This window comes from Tursiops truncatus, chromosome 6, assembly GCF_011762595.2.
Source record: "Tursiops truncatus isolate mTurTru1 chromosome 6, mTurTru1.mat.Y, whole genome shotgun sequence".
Taxonomy (NCBI): Eukaryota; Metazoa; Chordata; class Mammalia; order Artiodactyla; family Delphinidae; genus Tursiops; species Tursiops truncatus.
In genome coordinates, this window is record NC_047039.1 from 94,889,824 (window position 1) to 94,914,034 (window position 24,211).

At 39.7% G+C, this 24,211-nt stretch overlaps 2 protein-coding genes across 3 annotated transcripts in view; both read right to left on the minus strand.

Annotated features, from left to right (window-relative positions):
• Positions 1-4,055: 4,055 nt before the first annotated feature.
• ZFP37 (ZFP37 zinc finger protein) overlaps positions 4,056-24,211 on the minus strand; it is an 83,205-nt gene continuing 63,049 nt past the window's right edge. Inside the window, 7 exon segments of the mRNA XM_073806428.1 lie at positions 4,056-4,394; positions 5,272-5,317; positions 6,120-6,230; positions 6,925-6,998; positions 7,262-7,357; positions 7,722-7,869; positions 8,232-16,652. Of these exon segments, the coding sequence (XP_073662529.1) occupies positions 15,697-16,652 (956 nt within the window). The 3' untranslated portion in view covers positions 4,056-4,394; positions 5,272-5,317; positions 6,120-6,230; ... (2 more) ...; positions 7,722-7,869; positions 8,232-15,696.
• LOC101328718 (zinc finger protein 300-like) overlaps positions 16,522-24,211 on the minus strand; it is a 44,990-nt gene continuing 37,300 nt past the window's right edge. The window contains exon 5 of one of the 2 annotated variants that reach the window (XM_073806426.1): positions 16,522-17,200. The gene's annotated coding sequence lies outside the window, so the exon portion shown is untranslated. Of the gene's footprint in view, positions 17,201-18,917; positions 19,267-24,211 lie in introns of those variants that run through there. The other variant, XM_019946523.3, reaches the window with a different exon arrangement.

A 24,211-nucleotide genomic window follows, 5' to 3' on the forward strand; every position in this document is an offset into this window, starting at 1 on the left:
TTTACCTGCATCTCCCCTCTCCCAAGGCGGCATAGCACTGGCATCTCTGGGAGCTTGTTAGGTGGAATTTCAGGCCCCTCCCCAGACCTGCTAAATCAGAGCCTGTTGTTCAACAAGTTCCCCAGGTGATTCGTATGCACATTATAGGAAGCGCTGTGTTATCTTACATATAATAGAAATCCATAAAGAATGTATTGCATTGTTCTGTGTGTTATTTTAAAGTTATATATGGGACTTCCCTGGTGGCACAGTGGTTAAGAATCCGCCTGCCAGTGCAGGGTACACCAGTTTGAGCCCTGGTCCGGGAAGATCCCACATGCTGCGGAGCAACTAAGCCCGTGGGGCACAACTACTGAGCCTGCGCTCTAGAGCCCGTGAGCCACAACTACTGAGCCCACGTGCCGCAACTACTGAAGCCCGAGTGCCTAGACCCTGTGCTCCACAAGAGAAGCCACCGCAATGAGAAGCCCACGTACCGCAACAAAGAGTAGCCCCTGCTCTCCGCAACTAGAGAAAGCCAGCGTGCAGCAACAAAGAGCCAATGCAACCAAAAATAAAATAAGTAAATTAATTTTTTAAAATAAGTTATATAAATGGTGTCATACTGCACATATCATTCAACAACTGGCTTTTTTCATCTTACAATTTGTTTTTTAGATCTAACAATGTTAATATAGATTTAGTACATTTCCTTTTAACTTGCTGAAGAAAATTCACATTTATGTTACTGATAATGAAATCTATTATTAAGTTTTGAAATTAATTCTATCTTCACCAACCCATACTAAATTATGGTTGGGTCTCTCTTTTTTTTTTTTTTTTTTTTTTGCGGTACGCGGGCCTCTCACTGCTGTGGCCTCTCCCGTTGCGGAGCACAGGCTCCGGACGCGCAGGCTCAGCGGCCATGGCTCACGGGCCTAGCCGCTCCGCGGCATGTGGGATCTTCCCAGACCGGGGCACAAACCCGTGTCCCCTGCATCAGCAGGCGGACTCTCAACCACTGCACCACCAGGGAAGCCCGGGTCTCTTTTTTTGAATAGTAGTCTAGCTAGATAAACAAATTAAATGTCCGAAACAGAGATTTTTTTATCCTTCCCCACTAAACTGGCTCCTCTAGGTAACTGGAGTAAATGGCAATTCCATCCTTCCAATTGCTCAGGCCAAAAGCCTTGGGGGCATCCTACGCGCTACTTAAGTGCACAGCATTAAAACAGGCCTTGCATTTGTGATTTAGCTTGGTGCTTCCCAGAATTCCGGGCGGCACATGCATGAAGTGGGCCTGGGTTCAAGTCCTAAAAATGTTAATACTCTTCAGCCAAAGACCACCAGGAACATACACGTAATTGAAAAATTGGGTTTATTACTGCAGCTAGGAAGAACGCTCACCAGGGGAACCATAGGTGTCTCAGTAGGAGCATATTAGGAAGGACCTACTGCGGGTTTGGGGGAGGATCTAAGGAAGCTCTAGATTGGGTGCTGTCAGAAAGCAGGGGCAAGTCTATGAATGCATATCTCAGTAAATCTTATCTATAGGAAGAGAAGCCCAGCAGGAGGATAAAGCTGTAATTAGTAGAAAAGTAGTAGTGACTCATTTTAGCCAAGAGGGGGGCGTGTTTCTGGATTGCACAATGATTTTTTTTAATGATCTCTGAGTGACCTTGTCTGTGTTGATGTTTCAGGAGATTGTTTACATCCAACAGAATAACTTGGCCTAGCTGTGAGCATCAGGCCAGCTGGTGATAACCTTGAAGCCTCATGATGCGAGTCAGGCCGATTCCAGGAGAGCAGGGACTGCTCTTTTCTTTCTCAAATGAAAGAAAGAGGTGATGGTGCCTCCTTTGCAGTCAGCTTCTCTCTGTGACTCCAGGTGAGGGAGAGGAACCGTCCTAAATTCATTCAGGCTCAGCCCCTGCTTCTCAGAGGCCCACATCTTCAGTCTGCAGCCCCACATGATTGGCCCCAACCCTGCATGGGTGATCCAGATCTGTCCCCAGACCCCAAACCCGGAGGACGATGCTGCTCTGGCCTGTTTACCCACATCATTCCTGTCTGTTTTTTTTCTTTTTGTTCCTCCTGAAAAGAACTGCTCTCTTTCTGATCCACAGAGATCTTCACTCCTTGCTTTTGAGTATCCTTAACATTTCATGCCTCATTTGCATTAAAATGTTTGGGGTTGAGGTGTAGGTTTCAGTGTGAGCTCATCTGCCAACTTGATCTGGGAACCCCTGAGGGTCTTTTTGTGCCTCCCGATTGGCTGTAGTTTCCTGACACGTGGCACTCTCCAGCCATTTCCCATCATCAACGTGGCCCTCTTGTGCATTGATTACTATTGTTGTTAATGCTCTAAGCATTCTCAAGGATATGCTAGGCCATGCCCTTCTGGGTATCAGCTGCTCTGTCCCTTAAATGCAAACTTTTAAAAAATGGGTGATCCTAGCATGACTGGTTGACTTTCTACATAGCCTTTTGTCATATTTCAGCAAACCAGACTGAGCACTTAAGTCAGGAGCAATAAGTCTGAACTTAACTTACTCTTCTGACCTGTAGGCAGAGTAAGATGTGGGGAGAGTCAGATGCCTAGAAAGCCTTCTCTTGTTAACATAAGCCTTATGTCCATAATGAATGAGTCATTCTTTCTGCATGACAACCCCTACCCACATCTTGCTCTGCCCCAACAACCATGTGTAACTCTTACACTGTTTTTATTATCAGCTGATGTTGGGAAAGGATTATAACTGGAAGAGGATCTTTAATTTCCCTTTCTCCAAAGCCTGTAAGCTCCCCAAAGAAGAGGTTAATAACACTTAGCTTCCTTGATGCCTCCTGAATGTACCACATATAGATTGCTGCAGATAAGTATCGCTCACATTTCATGGAATCTCATTTAACACGTTCCCAGTAGATAAAAGCAGTGGTTGAAGGAAGTTTTCCAAGAGTATGAAAAAACACTGACCAAGAGAAAGATAAATACCATATGATATCACTTATATGTGCAATCCAAAATATGACACAGGGACTTCCCTGGTGGTCCAGGGGTAAGACTCCACACTCCCAATGCAGGGGGCTGGGGTTCGATCCCTGATCGGGGAAGTAGATCCCACATGCATACCGCAACTAATAAGTCCACATGCCACAACTAAAGACCTGCATGCTGCAACGAAGATCCCGCGTGCCTCAATGAAGACCTGGAGCAGATAAGATAAATATTAAATAAATAAATAAATATGACACAAATGAACCTATCTATGAAACAGAAACAGAATCACAGACATAGAGAACAGACCTGTGGTTGCCAAGGGGGATGGGGGCTGGGGGAGGGATGGAATGGGAGTTTGGGATTAGCAGATGTAAGCTGTTATATATAGAATGGATAAACAACAAGGTCCTGCTGTATGGCACGGGGAACTATATTCTATATCCTGTAATAAACCATAATGGAAAAGAATACGAAAAAGAATGTATATATGTAAAACTGAATCACTTTGCTGTACAGCAGAAATCAAAACTGTAAATCAACTATACTTCAATAAAATTTTAAAAATGAAGATTTTCAGAAACTAACAGCATCTTATCATGGTAATTTTCAACTCAGATACCATAGATGTGCTTCTACAAAATAAAAGCATTTGCCGTACCAAAAAAAAAAGAAAAGAAAAGAAAAGAAAGAAAGAAAGAAAGAAGGGACACTGACCATCTCATAGGACGGATGGGTTAGAGAAGCTGGGATATAAGGGCATATTCTGAAACATATCGAGCTGGTATCAGCCCCAGCAGCATCTATCTCTCAGTACCCCCACTGAAAAAGAGAATTCTAGGATGGAGCAATTTATAGCACAAGTCTTATAGTTTGTCTTACCAGGTCACTAAGAAATGGGCAAATCAAAAGGCAGGTAGCACTCATGGGGACAGAGAATTACTGCAGACAAGGGAGAATCCTGAAACTCAGGGAAGATTCTGAGAAGCTAGAGGAAGATTATGGACACAGGGCCAAGGAAGTCCCCTCATTTGCTTCCTGTCAACCCCACATCTCTTAACATACACAAAGACAAATCACATGACTGGAAGGTGAATCATTTATTGACCAGGTAGAGGAAGGTCTTATTCATGGTACTGTTGTGCTGAATATGGCAAAGAGAGTTAGAAATTTGCAGGAAACTTTGCTTTGTGGTGAGCTGATGAGTCTTCCTAGATAATTAGGGGAGATCCTGAAGATGAGGAGTTGATGCCTTCACGTGCGATAGTGATGGAAATCAGGTCACAGAACTTGTCGCAAGATGATGTGGGGACCACGGAAGAGAAGATCCTGGAGCCCAAGTGAGGTGGCACTCACCCAGTGCTAAATAAGCCGACGAGAACAAGAACAACGAGACTCATTAGGTGCTTCTCGGATTGAACTGAGGACAAAGAGAATTTCTATTACAAAAAAAATGTTGAAGAAATAGTTATCAACCTGCATTCTAACCCATGCTATTTGCCAGAATAGGAGTAGGGAGGGTGTTAAGTAAATGACTTTTTTTTTTTCTATTGCTGATCCCATCTTAAACTTCCCCCAGTTGAGTCTATGAAAAGAAGAAAAGAAGCAATGAAGGATCTTAGCAATGCCATCCTCAGCATTGGAAGTTTTAAAGAATTTTTGACAAATTGAGGAATCATGGCGAAAGCCATAGCAATCTTTCACTAAGTGCTTCCTTCATGGAAGCCATCGTTGCTAATGAAGCCCCACAATAAATCTGAGGCAGGAGACAGATGAGGAAACTCAAGAGTCCATTTTCCAGGTTGGAAGACAACTGGAAGGTCAGACAACTCTATTCCCAGATTAGAAGTTAAGGATGTGCAGGAAGAAAGGAAGAGATTGAAGGAAGAAAATTTTTCTATAAATTGGAGGGTGAGATGGTCCTCTGGGCTTGGAAGATGGACCACAAACACAGAGATGTATTTGAGTTTCACACTCACACCCTTTTCCCATTTAAAACTTTAAGTCATGATTTTTAGCACATTATCAATTACTGAGCCCTTTTCTCCAGCATTATATCCACACAGTAACTCTATAAGGTAGACATCATTGTTTCCCTTTTAACTGCTACATCATTTGCTCAAAAAGCTCATAGCAGGAGTGGATCCTGAATGCAGGTCCTCCAACTCCAAATTTCAAGCTCTCCCAAAAAGCTTCCTTACCAAATTATTTTTATTGTAATCTTTGGACATAAAACCCTAATGCTTTTGGGAGGCACTGATCCCTGAGCCAGCCCCTCTCCAGCAGAGCTCACCAACCTGGAGGCCTGGGCCACTCCACTCCCTCGGGCCTGGAGACAGTGATCTACAGAGGCAGAGAAGAGCACATTCAAATACCAACCCTGGTTTATTTCCCAGAATGAAACCAGATGATTCTCCAGGTTAGGGCAAAGGGGACTGACTGGGGTATTAACTTCTCTTGGATTTTTCCCTTCAGGAACATTCCCATTCAGTAAAATGGGAATTTAGGCAGAGAAAGCCAGAGAGATCTCAACTTAACGACTTTGGTAATATGGAAACATGTGGAAATATGTTTTCCTTAACAATCCCATATTTTTGGTAAATTTTCACAAACTTTTTCATGATTTTGGGCTCCCGTCTGGTTCTTGGGCGTGGAAAGAGTGACAGTAACTGCTTTGTCTTGTTTATTGGTCACTGAGTCTCATCAGAGGGGCGGGGCTCCAGCCAGACGGGAAAATGAATGGTACTGACTGGGTGCTTAGGCAGAAGTCTTGGGGATGAAAAAATAACCTATCTTGAATTTTTTTTTAAATGTAATCTCTCTTTATTTTTTACGTCTTCATTGGAGTATAATTGCTTTACAATGGTGTGTTAGTTTCTGCTTTATAACAAACTGAATCAGTTATACATATGTTCCCATAACCTGTCTTGAATTTGACATCTTTAGGATATCTTTCTGGCATGATGAGAGATTCATCATGTTCCCAACACTGAGCCTGAGAAATTTTACCAAAGGTGAGCATCTATCTTCAGAGGAGGAGAGATGTCATCCCAGGATAAGATTGGGAAGACCACTCTGTCTCCAGGCTTCCTTCCTTCCCCAGTCTCCCCACCCCACGATGAGTGTCAGCATGAAAATACTGTACCGTAGAGCTCCAGCAGTTGGAATGGTTCATTGTTGTTGACATTCATGAGATAAAAAATAATATATTCAGTATAGTTTGTTTGAAGTATGCGAAATTTATTGTCTTCATCATCTGTGGAGGAAACAGAACACAGCTCAGAACTCCTCTGGTCCATGGGAAGGAAGTGAAACCCTTTCACTTCCTATTCTCTCCCACAAAACAAATTCAAGTGCATATCCTGGAAGAAATAGAGAGTGATATCTACTGCCTTCCATTTGCATCTCTCTGGGATTCATGAGGCAACTTCTAAGGAACGCGGGTAGACTGACCACTAGGGGTAGAAAAATTCAGCCACAGCAGCAGCTTTCCCTCTATCATGCTCCCTGAAACTCACCTACCCTCCCTCAGCCGTCTCTGCCAACTGTGTGTCTCTGTCTTCTCTATAAGCCCCATTGCATTATATACCCAGGGCTGTGTCCCGAATAATGTGCTGTGGCAATGGCCCTCAGACATCATCAGAAAGCGGGCAAGGAATGAGAAGCTGTCCTGCCAAGTTACTTTTTTTTTTTTTTCTGCCAATTTTCTTTTGTGGCAAGAGGTACATGTGACCAAACTGCCTTCTATACCTGATGGTACTGTGTGCCAGGCACTGGCTTTTACACACACATTTCTTCCAAATTCAGGATATCGGCTATTAGATGGCCCCATTGTATTACCTAAACAAGCCTATCAGGAACTGACCAAGGTCCTGAAGATACTGGGGTTTAGCAAATTCCTTGCAGTTGGAAGTAGAATTTAGACAGACCTTTCTTTTTTGCATACTTACAGGTAACACTATGTACACCATCCTCTCCTGCTTTGTCAGAAAGCAAAGACATTTCAGTACATGCTCCACTTACCCTGTAAAACAGAATGAGCTGATGCCCAAGAGATACTGATGGCGCTGGCTCCTTCACACTCTACCTGTAACTTGAGTTTACGATTCCACTGATTAACTGTTGAACATTTTTGGGTATAATTTCCAAAGAACTTTTATTTACATTATTCACTTTATTTGCTGCTTTGAGAATGAGTCAACTACTTCTATCACTATTACTCTACCACTACTTCCCACTATTACTATTACGATAGCTACTCGTCTAGAGAATTAGCTGGGTTCTTACCATGTGCCAGCCTCTTAGATATGTGCCTTACGAACATAACCGCACTTGGTCCTCACAAAAAACCATGAGAGACAATTATTATCATCTTCTTTTACTCTAGGGAAAATTGGGGAAGAAACAGATGAATTTTCTTGGTCACATATATAGATTCAAGAACGAGATAGGCTGTTGATTCTGAATCCTGTGCTCTTAACCTATGCTGTCTTGCAACACTACTTATGATTCTGATACCCCTCTACCCCTTACCTCCTCTACTCCCGTTTAAATTCATGCCTGTCACCAATTCTTATCTCTGAATCTAGAAAAGCCACAGGTTCACCAAACCCGAAATCAGTTAGGTACAGGCCCAGAATGTATGTATACGTGTGTGTGTGTGTATGTGTGTGTTTGTGTGTGTTTAGAGGTCCAAGACCATATTCAGGCTTCTGGTTTTTCTTTCCCAAGCAAAAAACCCACTTACTTTGTATGAAATTTAAAGAACAAAGAAAAATTTTCCAAGGCATGGACGTGCTCCACAAAAACTCTCATGCTACCATTTTCTTCTATTTTTCTTCTATCTTTTCTTTGGCGTCTGAGGCCAAGAGAATGGAATCTCACTCCCCTGAAATCTGCAATAAATCAATAAAATGATTGGGTGAGAAAAGAGGAAAGAGATACAACATGAACACTTGTCTCCTTGAACTCTGGCCTGTGGGCCAGGACTCATCACGGTGACGTGAAGATGAAATTAGAGCTCAGGTCAATTGGCACCACACACCTAGGACTCTTTCAACTGTCCCTCCAGTGAGAATGGAGGTCCCCAAGTGCTGTCGTCTTTTAACATGGCACAACTGCCCTTCGTCTAAGGTCTGAAATCACCCCTTTTGCCTAATATGTCAAGGAACTGCTGCCCTCCAGGAGGGTCACCTTGCCTCAGAACCCTCCAAACCACCCCCCAAAATCCAAAGTCACTATTCTCCACTGTCCCTACCTTTGAAATACTGAAGTTGCTTCTCACAACACCAGGGTTTCCTTCCTTGTGGGCACAGACTAGAGTCAGCCCCAGACACAGCAACAGCAGCTTCATCTCGGCAGGGGACAGCGCTGTCTTCTCTGCAGTCACTGGGAGTGAGTCTTTCCCTGACGGCGGCTCCTCTCCCCAGGGCCTCTGTTTTTATATCTGTTCTGGGTCCAGTTTTTTGCCCACAAGGCACCACCTTTCCTCCAGGAAGTGGGAGAACCCATATCTGAACCCAAGACTATCTGATCCCAGAGCCCCTATAATTATTGACTCCATGACACAGGTTGAGGCTTGATGTCTTTGGCATGAAGGACAGATGGAAGAGGAGTAAGTACTGCTTTAGACCCTCAGGTGTGTCTGGCTGGTAGTTATTACTGAAGAAGCTGCATGTAGATTTCCCTAAAATGTGACGCTAGGGATGTAGCTGTGAGCCTGATCAAGGGAAGGGCAAGTAGCAACTCTCTCTTGGTCCAAAAATATTTGATGAATGAATGGATAATTTGAGGAGTATTGCTCTTCTAATAAGGAATTAGGAGATGCTTCCGTACCAAAAAAGCAAAAACTATGCCCTCCCATTTGTGGCCGCAAGTTAAGTAGCTGGTCACCAACCACATTAAGACTTCCTTGCCCCAAACCAAAATACTGCACAGAGCATTTTATAAGTGACCCACGGGAAGGGTGACAGTCTGCCAGGAGGCTGAGAAACAACTAGCCTAAGTCATGACTCAGCATGGGTCAAGGGCTTATGGAGTCCATATATGACCAGATAACAATCCATTATAACAGGTAACTTGATTGAAACTAACAGCTGACTGGAAACGGACTTAGTGACCTTGTCTTTAGTCCCACTCTTAATTAATTGAACAAATCACTCATTGAGAAAGCCAGTAGGAACATTCAAGCCATCTTATATAATAGCAAGACATAGTCAGTGCCGAGAAGAATACCAAGAAATAGAGCTTATTTGATTCATGCGCCACATGAAGTACTCCTTGGTCCCTGGCACCCGGGGTGATTATATTCTGCTGGTATTGGCTCAAATCCAGTTCTAAAATACCCATTCTCTTCACTGATGAAAGGTTGCTTGGAGCTAACAGCATCCCATCTGTGTCATCTGGGTCCTTCGGAAAACAGATCCTGAGACAGATTTAGGAGTATAAAAGGCTTACTGGGAGTAACACTTGTGAAAGGAAAAAGGAGGAAATGGGATTAGGGAAGGGGAATTGCCAGACCATGACATAGATCTGACAGTCTCTGTCAGCCCAGCAGGGATCTCTGAGCGTGTGAGAAGAGTCCTGTGTTAGGCAGAAATGGATGGGACCTTGTACCACAGTCTTGCACAGTCATTGGATGGGGCCACCCCAAGAAGACCACTACCTCAGCTCAGGAGTTGAGGCCGATCTGAACCAGTTAACAGTGGTGGCTGTGAGCCAACCACACTCCTCAAGGCTGCACAATGAGCCCTTTCGTGAAGAGGGAATCTGAGCAATACATGCCTATGTCTGGCACACCATCCTAATATCCAGAAAGAGGCAGTCCTGTCAAAAGGGATCCAGAGTTCTCTTCCCACATGGGTTAGGGGTGGAAGCAGAAACCCTTTCCTTCTTTTCTAGTTTGAAATTTCTACCACAACATGAGGGTTCCCTGTAGGTAAGAAACAAGGATAACAGTGATTGTCACCTCCAGACTCACTCATCAAAATTGAGCAAGTACTTACATACACATGGGCCCAGGTTACCCAGAGGTCCATCTGGGACTCTCCTGGTAGCACATCAGTTGCTGGTCAGTAGTAGGACCAGTTTATTCCAATGGTACTGACACCACCGGGCTTGGGGAGGTTGGAAGAGAGTTTGGGCAGTGGGAAGAATAATCATAAGTCTTGGATTCTGTGCCCTTTGGGAAAGGGTTAAGGAGCCCCAAAGATAAAAATCATTCATGTAACCATTTTGCCACAGGCTGGACCTAATTTGAAAAATAAGAAAATCTGCTTCATATCATCAATGTAAGTGTCTCATGGAATTATTTATGTAAAGAGCTTGGCATATGGACAGCTACATGTAAAAGAATGAAATTAGAACATTCTCTAACACCATACACAAAACTAAACTCAAAATGGATTAAAGACCTAAATGTAAGACCAGACACTGTAAAACTCTTAGAGGAAGACATGGGCAAAATACTCTCTGACATAAACCGCAGCAGTATCTTTTTGGATCCACCTCCTAGAGTAATGAAAATAAAAACAAAAATAAACAAATGGGACCAAATTAAACTTAAAAGCTTTTGCACAGCAAAGGAAACCATAACCAAAATGAAAAGACAACTTACAGAATGGGAGAAAATATTTGCAAACTATGCGACCAACAAGGGATTAATCTCCAAAATATACAAACAGCTCATGCAGCTCAATATCAAAAAAAACAAACAACCCAATCAAAAAATGGGCAGAAGATCTAAGTAGACATTTCTCCAAAGAAGACATACAGATGGCCCAAAAGCACATGAAAAGATGTTCAACATCACTAATTATTAGAGAAATGCAAAGCAAAACAGCAATAAGGTATCACCTCACACCGGTCAGAATGGTCATCATCAAAACGTCTACAAATAAATGGTGGAGGAAATGGAACCCTCCTGCACTGTTGGTGGGAATGTAAATTGGTACAATCACTATGGAGAACAGTGTGAAGGTTCCTTAAAAAACTACATATAGAACTACCATATGACCCAGCAATCCCACTCCTGGGCATATATCTGAAGAAAACCATAATTCAAAAAGATACACGCACCCCAATGTTCACTGCAGCACTATTTACAATAGCCAGGACATGGAAGCAACCTAAATGTCCATCGACAGATAAATGGATAAAGAAGATGTGGTATATTTATACAATGGAATATTACTCAGCCATAAAAGAGAATGAAATAATGCCATTTGCAGCATCATGGATGGACCTAGAGATTATCATACTGTGAAGTAGGTCAGACGGGGAAAGACAAATACCATATGATATCACTTATGTATGGAATCTAAAAAAATGATACAAATGAACTTATTTACAAAACAGAAGCAGACTCACAGACATTGAAAGCAAACTTATGGTTACCAGAGGGGAAAGGTGGGGCAAGGGAGGGATAAATTAGGAGGTTGGGATTAACATAGACACACTACTATATATAAAATAGATAATCAACAAGGACCTACTCTATAGCACAGGGAACTCTACTTAATATTCTGTAATAACCTATATGGGAAAAGAATCTGAAAAAGAATAGATACATGTGTATGTATAACTGAATCACTTTGCTGTACACCTGAAACTAACACAAAATTGTAAATCGACTCTACTCCAATAGAAAATAAAAATTTTTTCAAAAGAGCTTAGCACAGTGTCTGGCACATAGTAAGTGGTCAGTTAAGGGAAGCTAATCATATTCTTTACTTTTGATCCCATTAGTTATTCAACAAGCAGTCATCGTTGGCTTACTATGTCCAAGCTCTGAGAGTACACTGTTGACAAAAATAGCTCAAATTCCTGCCCTTACTGAGCTTCTACAGTGGTCCATTTTCTTTTTAATCTTCACATTCTGGATCCTATAAGGTCAGGAGCATGACCTGAGGAAAAAGACCAAACTAGGTGCCTCTCCTTTAATTGTAGCGTCTACAAAAACCCCTGACTTCTTTCTTCTTTTCCTCATGCTGCAACCCCTTCTGGAAAGCCCTCCCTTCTCTGCCTGTTCAAATTTTACCCTTCCTCCAAGACCCCGCTCAAGAATTCCTTTGACTCCCCAGGGCTCACTCTTCTCATCCTTTGTATGTCCCCACAGCACCTAGAGTTTCACGCTTACTTTATAGCGGTCCGTCACTTATTGGATTGTGCTACTGTCAAAACATAATTCTCAAAGAGTTAAAGAACATAACTCTCATACAACTATATAGCGAGCCTGTGTCAAAGATTTAATGTTAAATCTTTTTTTTTTTTTTTTGGCGGTACACGGGCCTCTCAGTGCCGCGGCCTCTCCCGTTGCGGAGCACAGGCTCCGGACGCGCAGGCCCAGCGGCCATGGCTCACGGGCCCAGCCGCTCTGTGGCATGTGGGATCCTCCCGGACCGGGGCACAAACCCATGTCCCCTGCATCGGCAGGCGGACTCTCAACCACTGCGCCACCAGAGAAGCCCTAAATTTCATTTTTAAATCCCACTGAGTGACAAGGATGCCAGGACAATTAAATGCCAAGACAATTAAAAGAACAGTCTTTTCAACAAAGGTGCTGAGAATACTGAATATTCACATACAAAAGAATGATGTTGGACCCATACTTCACACCATATATTAAAAAGTTACCTCAAAATGGATGGATCATAGACCTAAAAGAGCTAAAACTGTAAAAGTCTTAGGAGAAAATATGTAAATCTTCACAACCTTGGGTATAACAAGAGGAAACACAATAAAAGAAAAATAGGTAAACTGGACTACATCAAAATTGAAACTTTTTGTGCTTCAAAGAACATCATCAAGAAGTGAAAAGACAATCAACAGAATGGGAGAAAATATTTGCAAATTAGATATATAAGGGTCCAGTATCCAGAATATATAAAGAACTCTTAAAATTCAACAATAAAAAGATAAATAACCTAATTTAAAATGCCTGAAGAATCCAAATAGACATTTCCTCAAAGAAAATATACATATATATTTATGTATACGTATATAAATATATATATATATTGTTATGTATATGTATATATATCTATCTCACAGAAAAAAACAAGTATTGACAATGACAGGGGAAAATAAGAACCCTCATATGTTGCTGATGGGACTGAAAACTGGTACAGCTGCTTTAGAAAATAGTCTGGCATTTCCTCAAAAGTTTAAACACAGAGTTAACATAAGACTCAACAATTTCACTTCCTGGTATATATGTGCAAGAGAACTGAAAACATGACATTACAAAAATTTATATGTGGAAGTTCGTAGCAGCATTATTCACAATAACAAAACAGTGGAAACAACCCAAATGTCCATCAATTGATGAACAGATAAAAAAATGTGGTATACCCATACAATGAAATGTTATTTAGCCATAAAGAGAAATGAAGTAGTGATGTGTGCCACAACATGGACAAACCTTGAAAACATAATGCTAAGTGAAAGCCAGCCACAAAAGACCACATATTCTGTGATTTTATTGAAATAAAAAAGCCAGAAGAGACAAATACTCAGAAAAAGAAAGTAGATGAGTAGTTCCAGGAGCTGGAGGGAGAAGAGCAATGGAGAGTCACTGTTAATAGGTACGGGTTTCTTTTTGGGGTAATGAAAATATTCTGAAATTAGATAGTGGTGGCAGTCACACAACTCTGTGAATATGTTAATATCTGAATTGTACTTTGAAAAATTGGATTATGTGGTATGAGAACTATATCTCAATAAAGCTGTAATTTTTAAAAAACTCTACTGAGATTTTGATTTAAGCTTGCAAATCAAAGATAAATTTAAAACAAACTGACATTTTTATACAATTTTTCTAATCGTGCCTCTTCATTTATTATAATATTCTATGTCCTTTAGAAACAAATTTATCCTATAATCATGTCTTGGAATTTTTTTTTATTCCTGGCATTTTTAGATTTTTTTTGGTCAATACTGTGACTGTCACTTTTTTCCATTACATTTTTAATTTCTTTTATTTAAGAAAGCTTTTTATTTGGGCATTGTTGATAATATATATGTGCCCTACTAGCTGGATTTTCTAGCTACCAAATATATCATCTCATGATGTCAGGATTTTTTCTCTTCCTTTTAAATATTACTGGCTCAGAATTTTGTCTCTTATTGAATTACCTGAGACCTGTAGAACATTGCTAAGAGTGCTGACATTAAGCATCACTTGTCTTGTTCCTGCTTCTGATAAGAACATTCTAGTTATATGCAGTGTTTGGTAGGTTTCTGGTAAATATCTCTTATCAATTTAAGGAAGTTTCCTTCTATTCCTAACTTTAAAACAATGCCAATGACTGTAGAATATTGCCAAATCCTTTTACTGCATATAGTGTAATACAGTCTTTCTTTATTAACGTACGTTTCTCCTTTTGAACTAGTCTGGAAGTGCTATGACAAATATCAGTATTAATTTTACTAAACTGCTAGATTTGACTTGTTAATGATTGAATTAGAAAATTAAACTTCCCTTTTATCTGTATTTATATTCCTTTCCTTACTCCTAGATATTGTGTTTTCTCCTTTCTTTCCCATTATCCTACTTGCTAGTATATATTGACTTATCAAATGTACTTTTTGTACTTAGTTTATTAATGTATTCTTTTATCTTTATTAATGAATTCCTTTTTTATTCTTTGGGATTATATTATTATTTGGTTGCCTATCTTTTCAAATTGAAAATTTATGTTCCAGTTTTATTATTTTCTAATAATTGCATTTTTTCTGTTTGGATTTATTCTTTAACACAAAACTTACTTAGAAAACTATTTTTAATTTCTAAATAATTTGTGGTGCTATTTTCAGTTGTTGTTCTTTTCTTTTATCTCACTGTGCTAAAAATATATAAATAAACAGGGAAGGTTTGAATACTTCCCTCAGGGAGAAATTGTTGAAATTTTCTTTGTAGCCATATATATAGTCCATTAAAAAAATATATTCCAGGACTTTCCTGGTGGTGCAGTGGTTAAGAGTCTGCCTGCCAATGCAGGGGACACGGGTTCAAGCCCTGGTCCGGGAAGATACCACATACTGCGGAACAACTAAGCCCGCAAGCCACAATTACTGAGCTGGCATTCCACAACTACTGAAGCCCATGCACTTACAGCCAGTGCTCTGCAACAAGAGAAGCCACCACAATGAGAAGCCCACACACCACAACGAAGAGTAGCCCCCGCTTGCTGCAGCTAGAGAAAGCCTGCGAGTAGCAACAAAGACCCAACGCAGCCAAAAATATAAATTAAAAAAAAATTTTTTTTAATTCCATGAATACTGGAAAATAATGCATATTATCTCTGTGGAGGAAAGCATTCTTATCTATGGCTTAATTAAACTTGTCAAAATTTAAAATTCAAACCCTCTATAAAGGTGTTACTTTAATATTTAAAAATAAGATAAGAACTACTAAAAATATTATATATAAACAATTTTTATCATCTACCTAAAACTTCTGTGTATCTGAAAAGGCTTTAATTATAAACAAATATATACATTGGTAATAAATTATCTCTAAAACTAATTTCCTAAATGTCTTTAAAAGACAAATTTCAGTTTTAGAGATGACTGTTTCCATTATAAATTTTTATATCAATGATAACACATTTTTCAGATGAATTACAAGAACAGTGTTTCTTCTCAGTACAAACACTATAATATTGAGTAAATGAGTATTTTACCTCAAGTTTTTCTTGCATAACAATCTTAAGAGTTTTTTACTACTGTGAGTGCTCAGGGTTAAGGGATGACCTATGGCTGCAGGCTTTCCCACATTCATTACTCTGATAAGGTTTCTCCACTGTATGTGTTCGCTTATGTTTAGTAAGGGCTGAGCTTAAGCTGAAGGTTTTCCCACATTCATTACACTGGTAGGGTTTCTCTTCTGTATGAGTTCTCTGATGTCGAATTAGTGATGTTCTATAGTAAAATAGTTTTTGACATTCATTGCATCGATAGAGTTTCACACCAGAATGTATTTTTAGATGTTCAGTAAGGTGTGCACTTCGGCTGAAAGTTCTTCCACATTCCTTACAAACATAAGGTTTCTCTCCAGTGTGAGTTCTCTGGTGTTCAGTAAGATGTGCACTCCGATTAAAGGCCTTTCCACATTCATTACACTCATAGGGTTTCTCTCCAGTATGAATTCTCTGATGTTGAATGAAGGCTGGGGTATGGCTGAAGGCTTTTCCACATTCATTACATTTGTAGGGTTTTTCTCCTGTGTGAGTTCTCTGATGTCGGATTAGTGATGAGCTGTGGCAAAAAACTTTCCTACATTCCTTACACTGGTAGGATTTCTCCCCAGAATGAATGCCTTGATGTTCTATAAGATGTGTGCTCCGGCTGAAGGTTTTCCCACATTCAACACATGCATATGGTTTCTTTCCAGTGTGAATTCTGTGATGCTGAGTAAGGGCTGAAATATGGCTGAAAGCCTTCCCACATTCATTACAAGGATAGGGTTTTTCTCCAGTATGTATTCTCTCATGATTTCTAAGGGATGACCTATGACTAAAGGCTTTTTCACATTCATTACACTCATAAGGTTTCTCCCCAGTATGGACTCTTTGATGTTGAATAAGGTTAATGCTCTGACTAAAAGCTTTTCCACATTCATTACATTCATAAGGTTTCTCTCCAGTATGTATTCTTTGATGTTGAATAAGACTAGTGTCTTATTCACTAGTGAAGGATTTATCACATAGTTTACATTTACGTTTCTTTCTCATACAAATTTTCTCAGATTCCATTAGTACTGAATTATGGGTTTACATTTAAATTGTTTCCAGAATAAGGTTTGAGGTACAAATGCATCCTTTCTTATATTTAAAATTATTTTTCATTTATAAGTTGCCTTTAAAAAAAAATCTATTGAAGCAGAATTATGTTTTAAGCTCCACTTGTGTCATAATTATGAGGTCTTTATCTTCTAGAAACTCTCAGTTGTTTAAAAGATTTGAGCTGAGATTTAATATTTCTCTCAAACTGTTATATTCATGATTTTCCTCTTGAATTATTTTTCCCTTATAATTTAATTTTATTTGTGTTTCTCAAATTGGTTATTGAATTCCAATTCTTCTAATGTGTAGAACCATCATTTGAAAAATGTTCTAACATCATGCCATGACACTATTTGTTTTTCAGAAGCTTTCTGCTTTGGAATTAATGCTCTGACTTTGGATATAATATTCAGGATTAAGCAGAAGACAACATTTCTTCCCTCTGGAATATAAAGGGGAAAACAAAGCTCACTCATCAGTTACAGAAAAATATATAATAAAAATAAACCACTGCTGATAAAACAAAAGATTATACAGTATCGGTTCTGATTAATATGGAAGTTTAAAGAAGGAAAGGATTAATATAGATAAGTGTGGTAAAAGAAATGATAGCACTGAGACAAAATTCATAGTATAATTAAAAATAAAGATATAAAAAGTACATGACATGACAAAGAGTCAATGATACTAGTTCAAATATATGTCTTTGGAAAGCAGAGGAAAAAATAAGAGAGGAAAAATGAAATGGAATCATATAATAACAAATTCTGACCAACAGAGAAATGTCATGTAGTAGGAGAGAGAAAAATTGAAGTTTTCTGTCATAGTAGCAACACGATAAATGTGTGATGTTTTAGATGAAGTGCTTGTTAATTTCATATAAAGTGGATAATAGGGGACTTCCCTGGTGGCGCAGTGGTTAAGAATCCATCTGCTAATGCAGGGGACACGGGTTCAATCTCTGGTCCGGGAAGATCCCATGTGCCGCAGACCAACTAAGCCCATGTGTCACAACTTCTGAGCCTGTGTGCCACAACTACTGAAGCCCATGCGCCTAAAGCCCATGCTCCACAACAAGAGAAGCCACTGCAGTGAGAAGCCCATGCACCACAACAAAGAGTAGCCCCTGCTCACCGCAACTAGAGAAAGACCACACACAACAACGAAGACCCAACGTGGCCAAAAATAAATTAAAACAAAAATAAATAAATAAAATGGATAATAGAATAAGGCTATCAAATTCAGCAAGAAAGTATAATATAAATGACATGGGCCTGGATTAGGATAATAGAAAAGAATTTAGTATAGGAGTAAATCTAAAACATAAAAAGGAAGGAAGAAACAAAAATATACTAACATTGATCATGAGGAATTTTTACAAAATGAGATTCATAAAGATACTTGGTTTCTAGCCAAAAAAGCTGGAAGTAATAGTGGTACTTCCCCTAAGTGGTACTTAGAGGAACTAATAGTACCAATAAATACTGGTACAAATTATAGAAATACTGAAGAAGGAAAAAGAGGCTACTTAGAGAAATTTGGTGATTTCACTTTTTACCATATTGAGTTTAAAGTGATTTAAAGTGAAGTGGGACATTCAAGTAGCAATATACTCTAAGCATGGAAACTATGGGGAATTCAAATGAGATACGTGAGCTGAAAAAATAGATCAGGGAATTAATGACATGGAAGGACTATTTTTGAGGATATCAGAATGCATGGTTCTTTGGGATAAAAAATAAACAAGTAAAATATAAACCTTAAAGACATGCATTTGTGTTAGGGAGGAAGTGAAACTAATGAAAAAGCACTTGGAAAGAGATTAAAACAGAAAATAATCTAGCGATGTCACACAAGCAAAGACAAAATATCAAATGCAGCTGAAAGTTTGAATATGGAAAGGACTAAGAACAGATCTCTATCAAGAAAGAATTCAGGATTCAGGGGTCTCTTCCAAATAATTTTAGTAGAAAAATAGATGATAAGAGTCTAACTTCAAAGATTAAAGTTGAATAGAATTGAGGCTGTTAGGTATGAGTAGAAAAGTTTGATAATGAAAGCAGAGAATAAAATTAAAAGGTAAATAAAAGAGCATCATTACAGAAGATGTTCTTCCAAAAGTAAGGAAAACTTTTTTTAAAATAAATTTATTTATTTTATTTATTTATTTTTGGCTGTGTTGGGTCTTTGCTGCTGCATGCAGGCTTTCTCTAGTTGTGGTGAGTGGGGGCTACTCTTCTTTCTGGTGCGCAGGCTTCTCATTGCGGTGGCTTCTCTTGTTGTGAAGTACGGGCTCTAGGCGCGGGCTTCAGTAGTTGTGTCATGCAGGATCAGAAGTTGTGGTTCACGGGCTCTAGAGCACAGGCTCAGTAGTTGCGGTGCATGGGCCTAGTTGCTCCATGGCATGTGGGATCTTCCTGGACCAGGGATCGAACCAGAATCCCCTGCATTGGCAGGCGGATTCTCAACCACTGCACCACCAGGGAAACCCAGAAAAACTTTTGATATCTAAAATTCGAAGAGGGAGACACTGAATTATGAAATAATCATTAAATCAAGGTCCTAAAACAAGTAGAAAATAATGGAGTCTGGGGTACAAATAGAGAGATTCATTAATAAGTGAAAGAGGGGGGCTTCCCTGATGGCACAGTGGTTGAGAGTCCACCTGCCGATGCAGGGGAAACGGGTTTGTGCCCTGGTCCAGGAAGATCCCACATGCCGCGGAGCGGCTGGGCCCGTGAGCCATGGCCACTGAGCCTGTGCGTCCGGAGCCTGTGCTCCGTGACGGGAGAGGCCACAACAGTGAGAGGCCCGTGTACCACAATAAATAAATAAATAAATAAATAAATAAATAAATAAATAAATAAATAAATGAAAGAGGGTTATCCCTCCCTCTGAGATCACAAAGATATGTGAGAAGATGAATAAAGATATGTAGAAATTAAGTTGAATGTTGCTCCCACTGGGTGAACTCTGTTTTATACACAGATAAGAGGGGGCTCTGCACAGTGGACACTAGCCAGCATTTCCAAATCTACCACCTAGTACCAGTATCATTGGTACCACCACCACAATGGACAGATGAACTATTATTTACAAGGATTTCTTGCGACTTGCTTGTTAGTTATCTGATTCTTTCTTGGCTAAGTATCTTGTGACATTTCTCCATTTTTTCCTCTGTTATCTATTAATATGGTTCTTCCTACTTAGAAGATAATATCTGATTTGAAAAGCTGATGCTCAGAATCTTGGTGAAGGATATGGGCTTGGGTGTTTATGATGGCTCTCAAAATTGTATCCTAAATTATCTTCAGGAACTATGAAATGTAGGAATGTTGATGCTGCTAAGGCAACATAATAAAGTTATCTATGTACAATATTTTGAAGAAAAGAGCAATCATCTGTTTAATAATAAAAGAAATATCTTGTCTCCATGCACAAATAAAATTTTAAGATCTCTGGTCCCTAAACTCAAAGCCCAGCTCAGATAAACACTTGTAAATCCCATGATCCCACACATTTTGACGTTTGAAGAAAAAGTCATGGCAGTCCCTAGTAATTACAAAGCTATACTTAACCCATGAGACAAGGCTCCTGCAGTTGTTATCACTTATAGTATCTGACAGTGGTTTGATTCTTTTCATTACCACAAGGTAAAGTCCACTGGCACACCCTTCAATGCCACTGGTTCCCAGAACAGCAAACAAATACCTTCTAAGGGATCATTCATGCAACTACTTATGAAAGAAAGAGTAAAGCTAATAACTCAAAATGACAAAGTAGAGGGCTAGGAAGTTGTTCAAAGAGAGTTCAGGGTTCTAAAGTTCTAGATTCAAGAATGGCCAAAAGTACTTATTTGGTGCCTACTATATATCTGTTGAGAGTATACAGAAGCAATTCTGAAGTTTCCCTACAAAAACACTGAAAATAAGAAATTATCTATCTATCTATCAACTATAAAAGATCAATCAAAAGTAAAGTGATGGGGCTTCCCTGGTGGCACAGTGGTTGAGAGTCCACCTGCCAATGCAGGGGACATGGGTTCGTGCCCCGGTCTGGGAAGATCCCACATGCCTTGGAGCGGCTGGGTCCGTGAGCCATGGCTGCTGAGCCTGTGCGTCCGGAGCCTGTGCTCCACAACACGAGAGGCCGCAGCAGTGAGAGGCCCGTGTACCGCAAAAACAAACAAAAACAAACAAACAACAAAAAAAGTAAAGTGATGGTAACAGAACATAGAAAAAAGAGGTGTTAGAGATACAAAAAATGGTAGGCTCCTCCTAGTCACACAAAACCTGGAAGAAAAGAGACTAGCACCAAATACTAGCTAGATCTGTTTATCTCAGTAAGCAGGTAGAGTTTATTGTGGGGCTAGAACTAATATGATACCTTTATCTAAGAGCTTTACATATTTGCATCACACCATTAACTCCCTTTGGTATAACTGCACATTTGCCAAGCAAAATTAGGATTAGAATTTTGTTTCCTTTTTTTTTCTTTCTTGCCAGACAACATAAAAATATGAATTCCTTGGTAGTTCTGGATCTTAATGTAATATAAATCCACTTTCCGTTTAACTCATCGGTCACTTGTAAACTTACATGGTTAAATCTATCTCTACACTAACTTCAAGTTTCTGAAACTGCAAATATGAGGATCAGACCATAGGTGATAAGTAATTCACCAAGATAAGTGCCACAGTGAGATACCTCAGATGTCAAACAGCTAATCAACTTACCCAGAAAACGCTGATATCACTGTCTGTCATATTTCACACTGCAATATAACTTCCCTTGTGCTACCCTCTTTAGGTAATAGGACAGATAAAACAGATACAAGATTTGATATTAAAAGATATGTCCTCTACTTGGAAAGAAAAGTTTAATGGAGACTTGGGAGGAGCTTGAAAACAAAACAAGCAAAAGAAAGCTCTAGAGGAGTAATAAACTGACGCTGAGGATATACAGCCACTTTTCACCTAGAGGACCTAAATTCTTACCAATTCTGGCTAAGAATCCAAGACTGAAGCCGCACAGAAGGCCACTCAAGAAGGGCAAAGGAACCAGTATAGATTTTGGCATTTACAACTGGCTAAAGTAACGTTCAGGATGGAAGGGACCTCAAACACATGACCAAATTCTTCTTCTTCTTCTTTTTTGCCACGGCATGTGGCATGCGAGATCTTAATTCCCCGACCAGGGATCAAACCCACGACCCCTTCAGTGGAAGCACAGAGTCTTAACTACTGGACAGCCAGGGAAGCCCCGACATGACCAGATTCTTCCCAAAGAATCTGAATTTTTAAGCTGTATGGAGTGGGGCTCTGGAGAGCTAGGCTGAAAACCTCTGAATGTCAGAAGTAAATCTCCCACAATTTTTCAGGACTGAGGAGACAAAGAGCTGCCACATTTTCAGTTGAGTGCCCAGGAGGGCCACATCCTAGGAAAGGAAGCAACCAAGAGGTAAAATAAATCATATCAAAACTGCAACCCAGCACTAACTCAGCTTGGCTGAGATGATCCTATCTACTTTAAAGAGAAAAAAAGAGAACTCTTCCTGGTGAAAGATGACATCAGCTTGAACCTCTATGGTGCTTTTATCATGACAACAAGCACATAATCAAAATTTAGTAAACAGGGCTTCCATTGTGGTGCAGTGGTTAAGAATCTGCCTGCCAATGCAAGGGACACGGGTTCAAGCTCTGGCCCAGGAAGATCCCACATGTTGCGGAGCAACTAAGCCTGCGAGCCACAACTACTGAGCTGGCACTCCACAACTATTGAAGCCCGCATGTCTAGAGCCCACGCTCCGCAACAAGAGAAGCCACCGCAGTGAGAAGCCCGCACACCACAACGAAGAGTAGCCCCCACTCACCGCAACTAGAAAAAGCCCGTGTGCAGCAATGAAGACCCAACACAGCCAAAAATTAATTAATTAATTAATTTTTTAAAAAAGAAAAGGAAACAAAGGTGGATCTATTAAAAAAAACAACAACACTTAGTAAACATACAAAGTGTTAGTACCACTGACCAATATCAAGAGAAAACAAAATAGAAGGATAGACAAAGTAGAAAAAAGAATGAAAAAGTTTAACAGCAATTTGGAATCAACCAAAAGGAATCAAATAAGCATTTAGAACAGAATACCTGAAATTAAAAACTCAATTGGATGGATAAAACAACAGATTGGGCTAAGGGAAAGATCAATAAAAATAAGCAAATTGAAGAACAGAGGTTTAAAAAAAAAGACTAAGGATAATTTTAAAAAGGATTAGAAAATATCATAGCCAAGAGGAGTCTAAAAAGAAATGATGACTAAATATAACATGGTATCTTGGACAGGATCTTAGAAATAAAAAAAGACATTAGGTTAAAAACTGAGTTAATGTGAATAAAGTGCAGACTTTAGTTAATAATAATGTATCAACCTTCATTCATTAATTGTGACAATGTACCAAACTAATGTAAGATGTTAATTGGGAAAACTGGCTGTGAAATATAGGGAACACTCTGTACCCTCTTTGCAACTTTTTTGCAAATCTAAAACTATTATAAAATAAAAAGTTTATCAAAGAAAACAAAAAGTTATCCCATTGTATTTCAGTTAATCTCCTGTTTCACCACAATTTTCCTATAACTTATGTTTTTCTTTTGACCATTATTTAGTCTTATTTTATGTTTTATTTCCTGATGATGCAGTTTACATAGTTCTTTTCATATATCTTTTCATATAAGCTTATCTCTTTTAAAAAAAGGATTAGAGAGAATTCCCTAGCAGTCTAGTGATTAGGACTCCAACTTTCACTCATGGGGCCCAGGTTTGATCCCTGGTAGGGGAACTAAGATCTCACAGGCACCAGTAAAAAAAAAAGGATTGGAGCATAAGGGACCTATGAGATTTACTCAAGAGGTTTAACATGCGTATAACAGGAGTCTCAAAACAAGAGGAGAGAATAGAAATAACACAATAATTGAAGCAATAGGATGGAAGATATTCCCAACTGATGAGTTATAGATTCAAGAAGTCCCAAACCATAAGGAAGCTAAATCTAAAGAAAAGCACACCCAAGGATATCATAGCCAAATTCTAAAATCAGAGGCAGAGAACAATCTTAAAAGCAGTTTAAGAAACAGGCACAGGGCTTCCCTGGTGGCGCAGTGGTTGGGAGTTCGCCTGCCGATGTAGGGGACGAGGGTTCGTGCCCCGGTCCGGGAAGATCCCACATGCCGCGGAGCGGCTGGGCGCGTGAGCCATGGCCGCTGAGCCTGAGCGTCCGGAGCCTGTGCTCCGCAACGGGAGAGGCTGCAGCGGTCAGAGGCCCGCGTACCAACAAAAAAAAAAAAAAAAAAAAAAGAAAGAAACAGGCACAGTAACTTCAAAGCAGCAACACTGCTGACTCTCAACAGTTGAAGAGAATCAATTGAAAAATCCATGTTTTGGGGTGAAAAGCACTCAA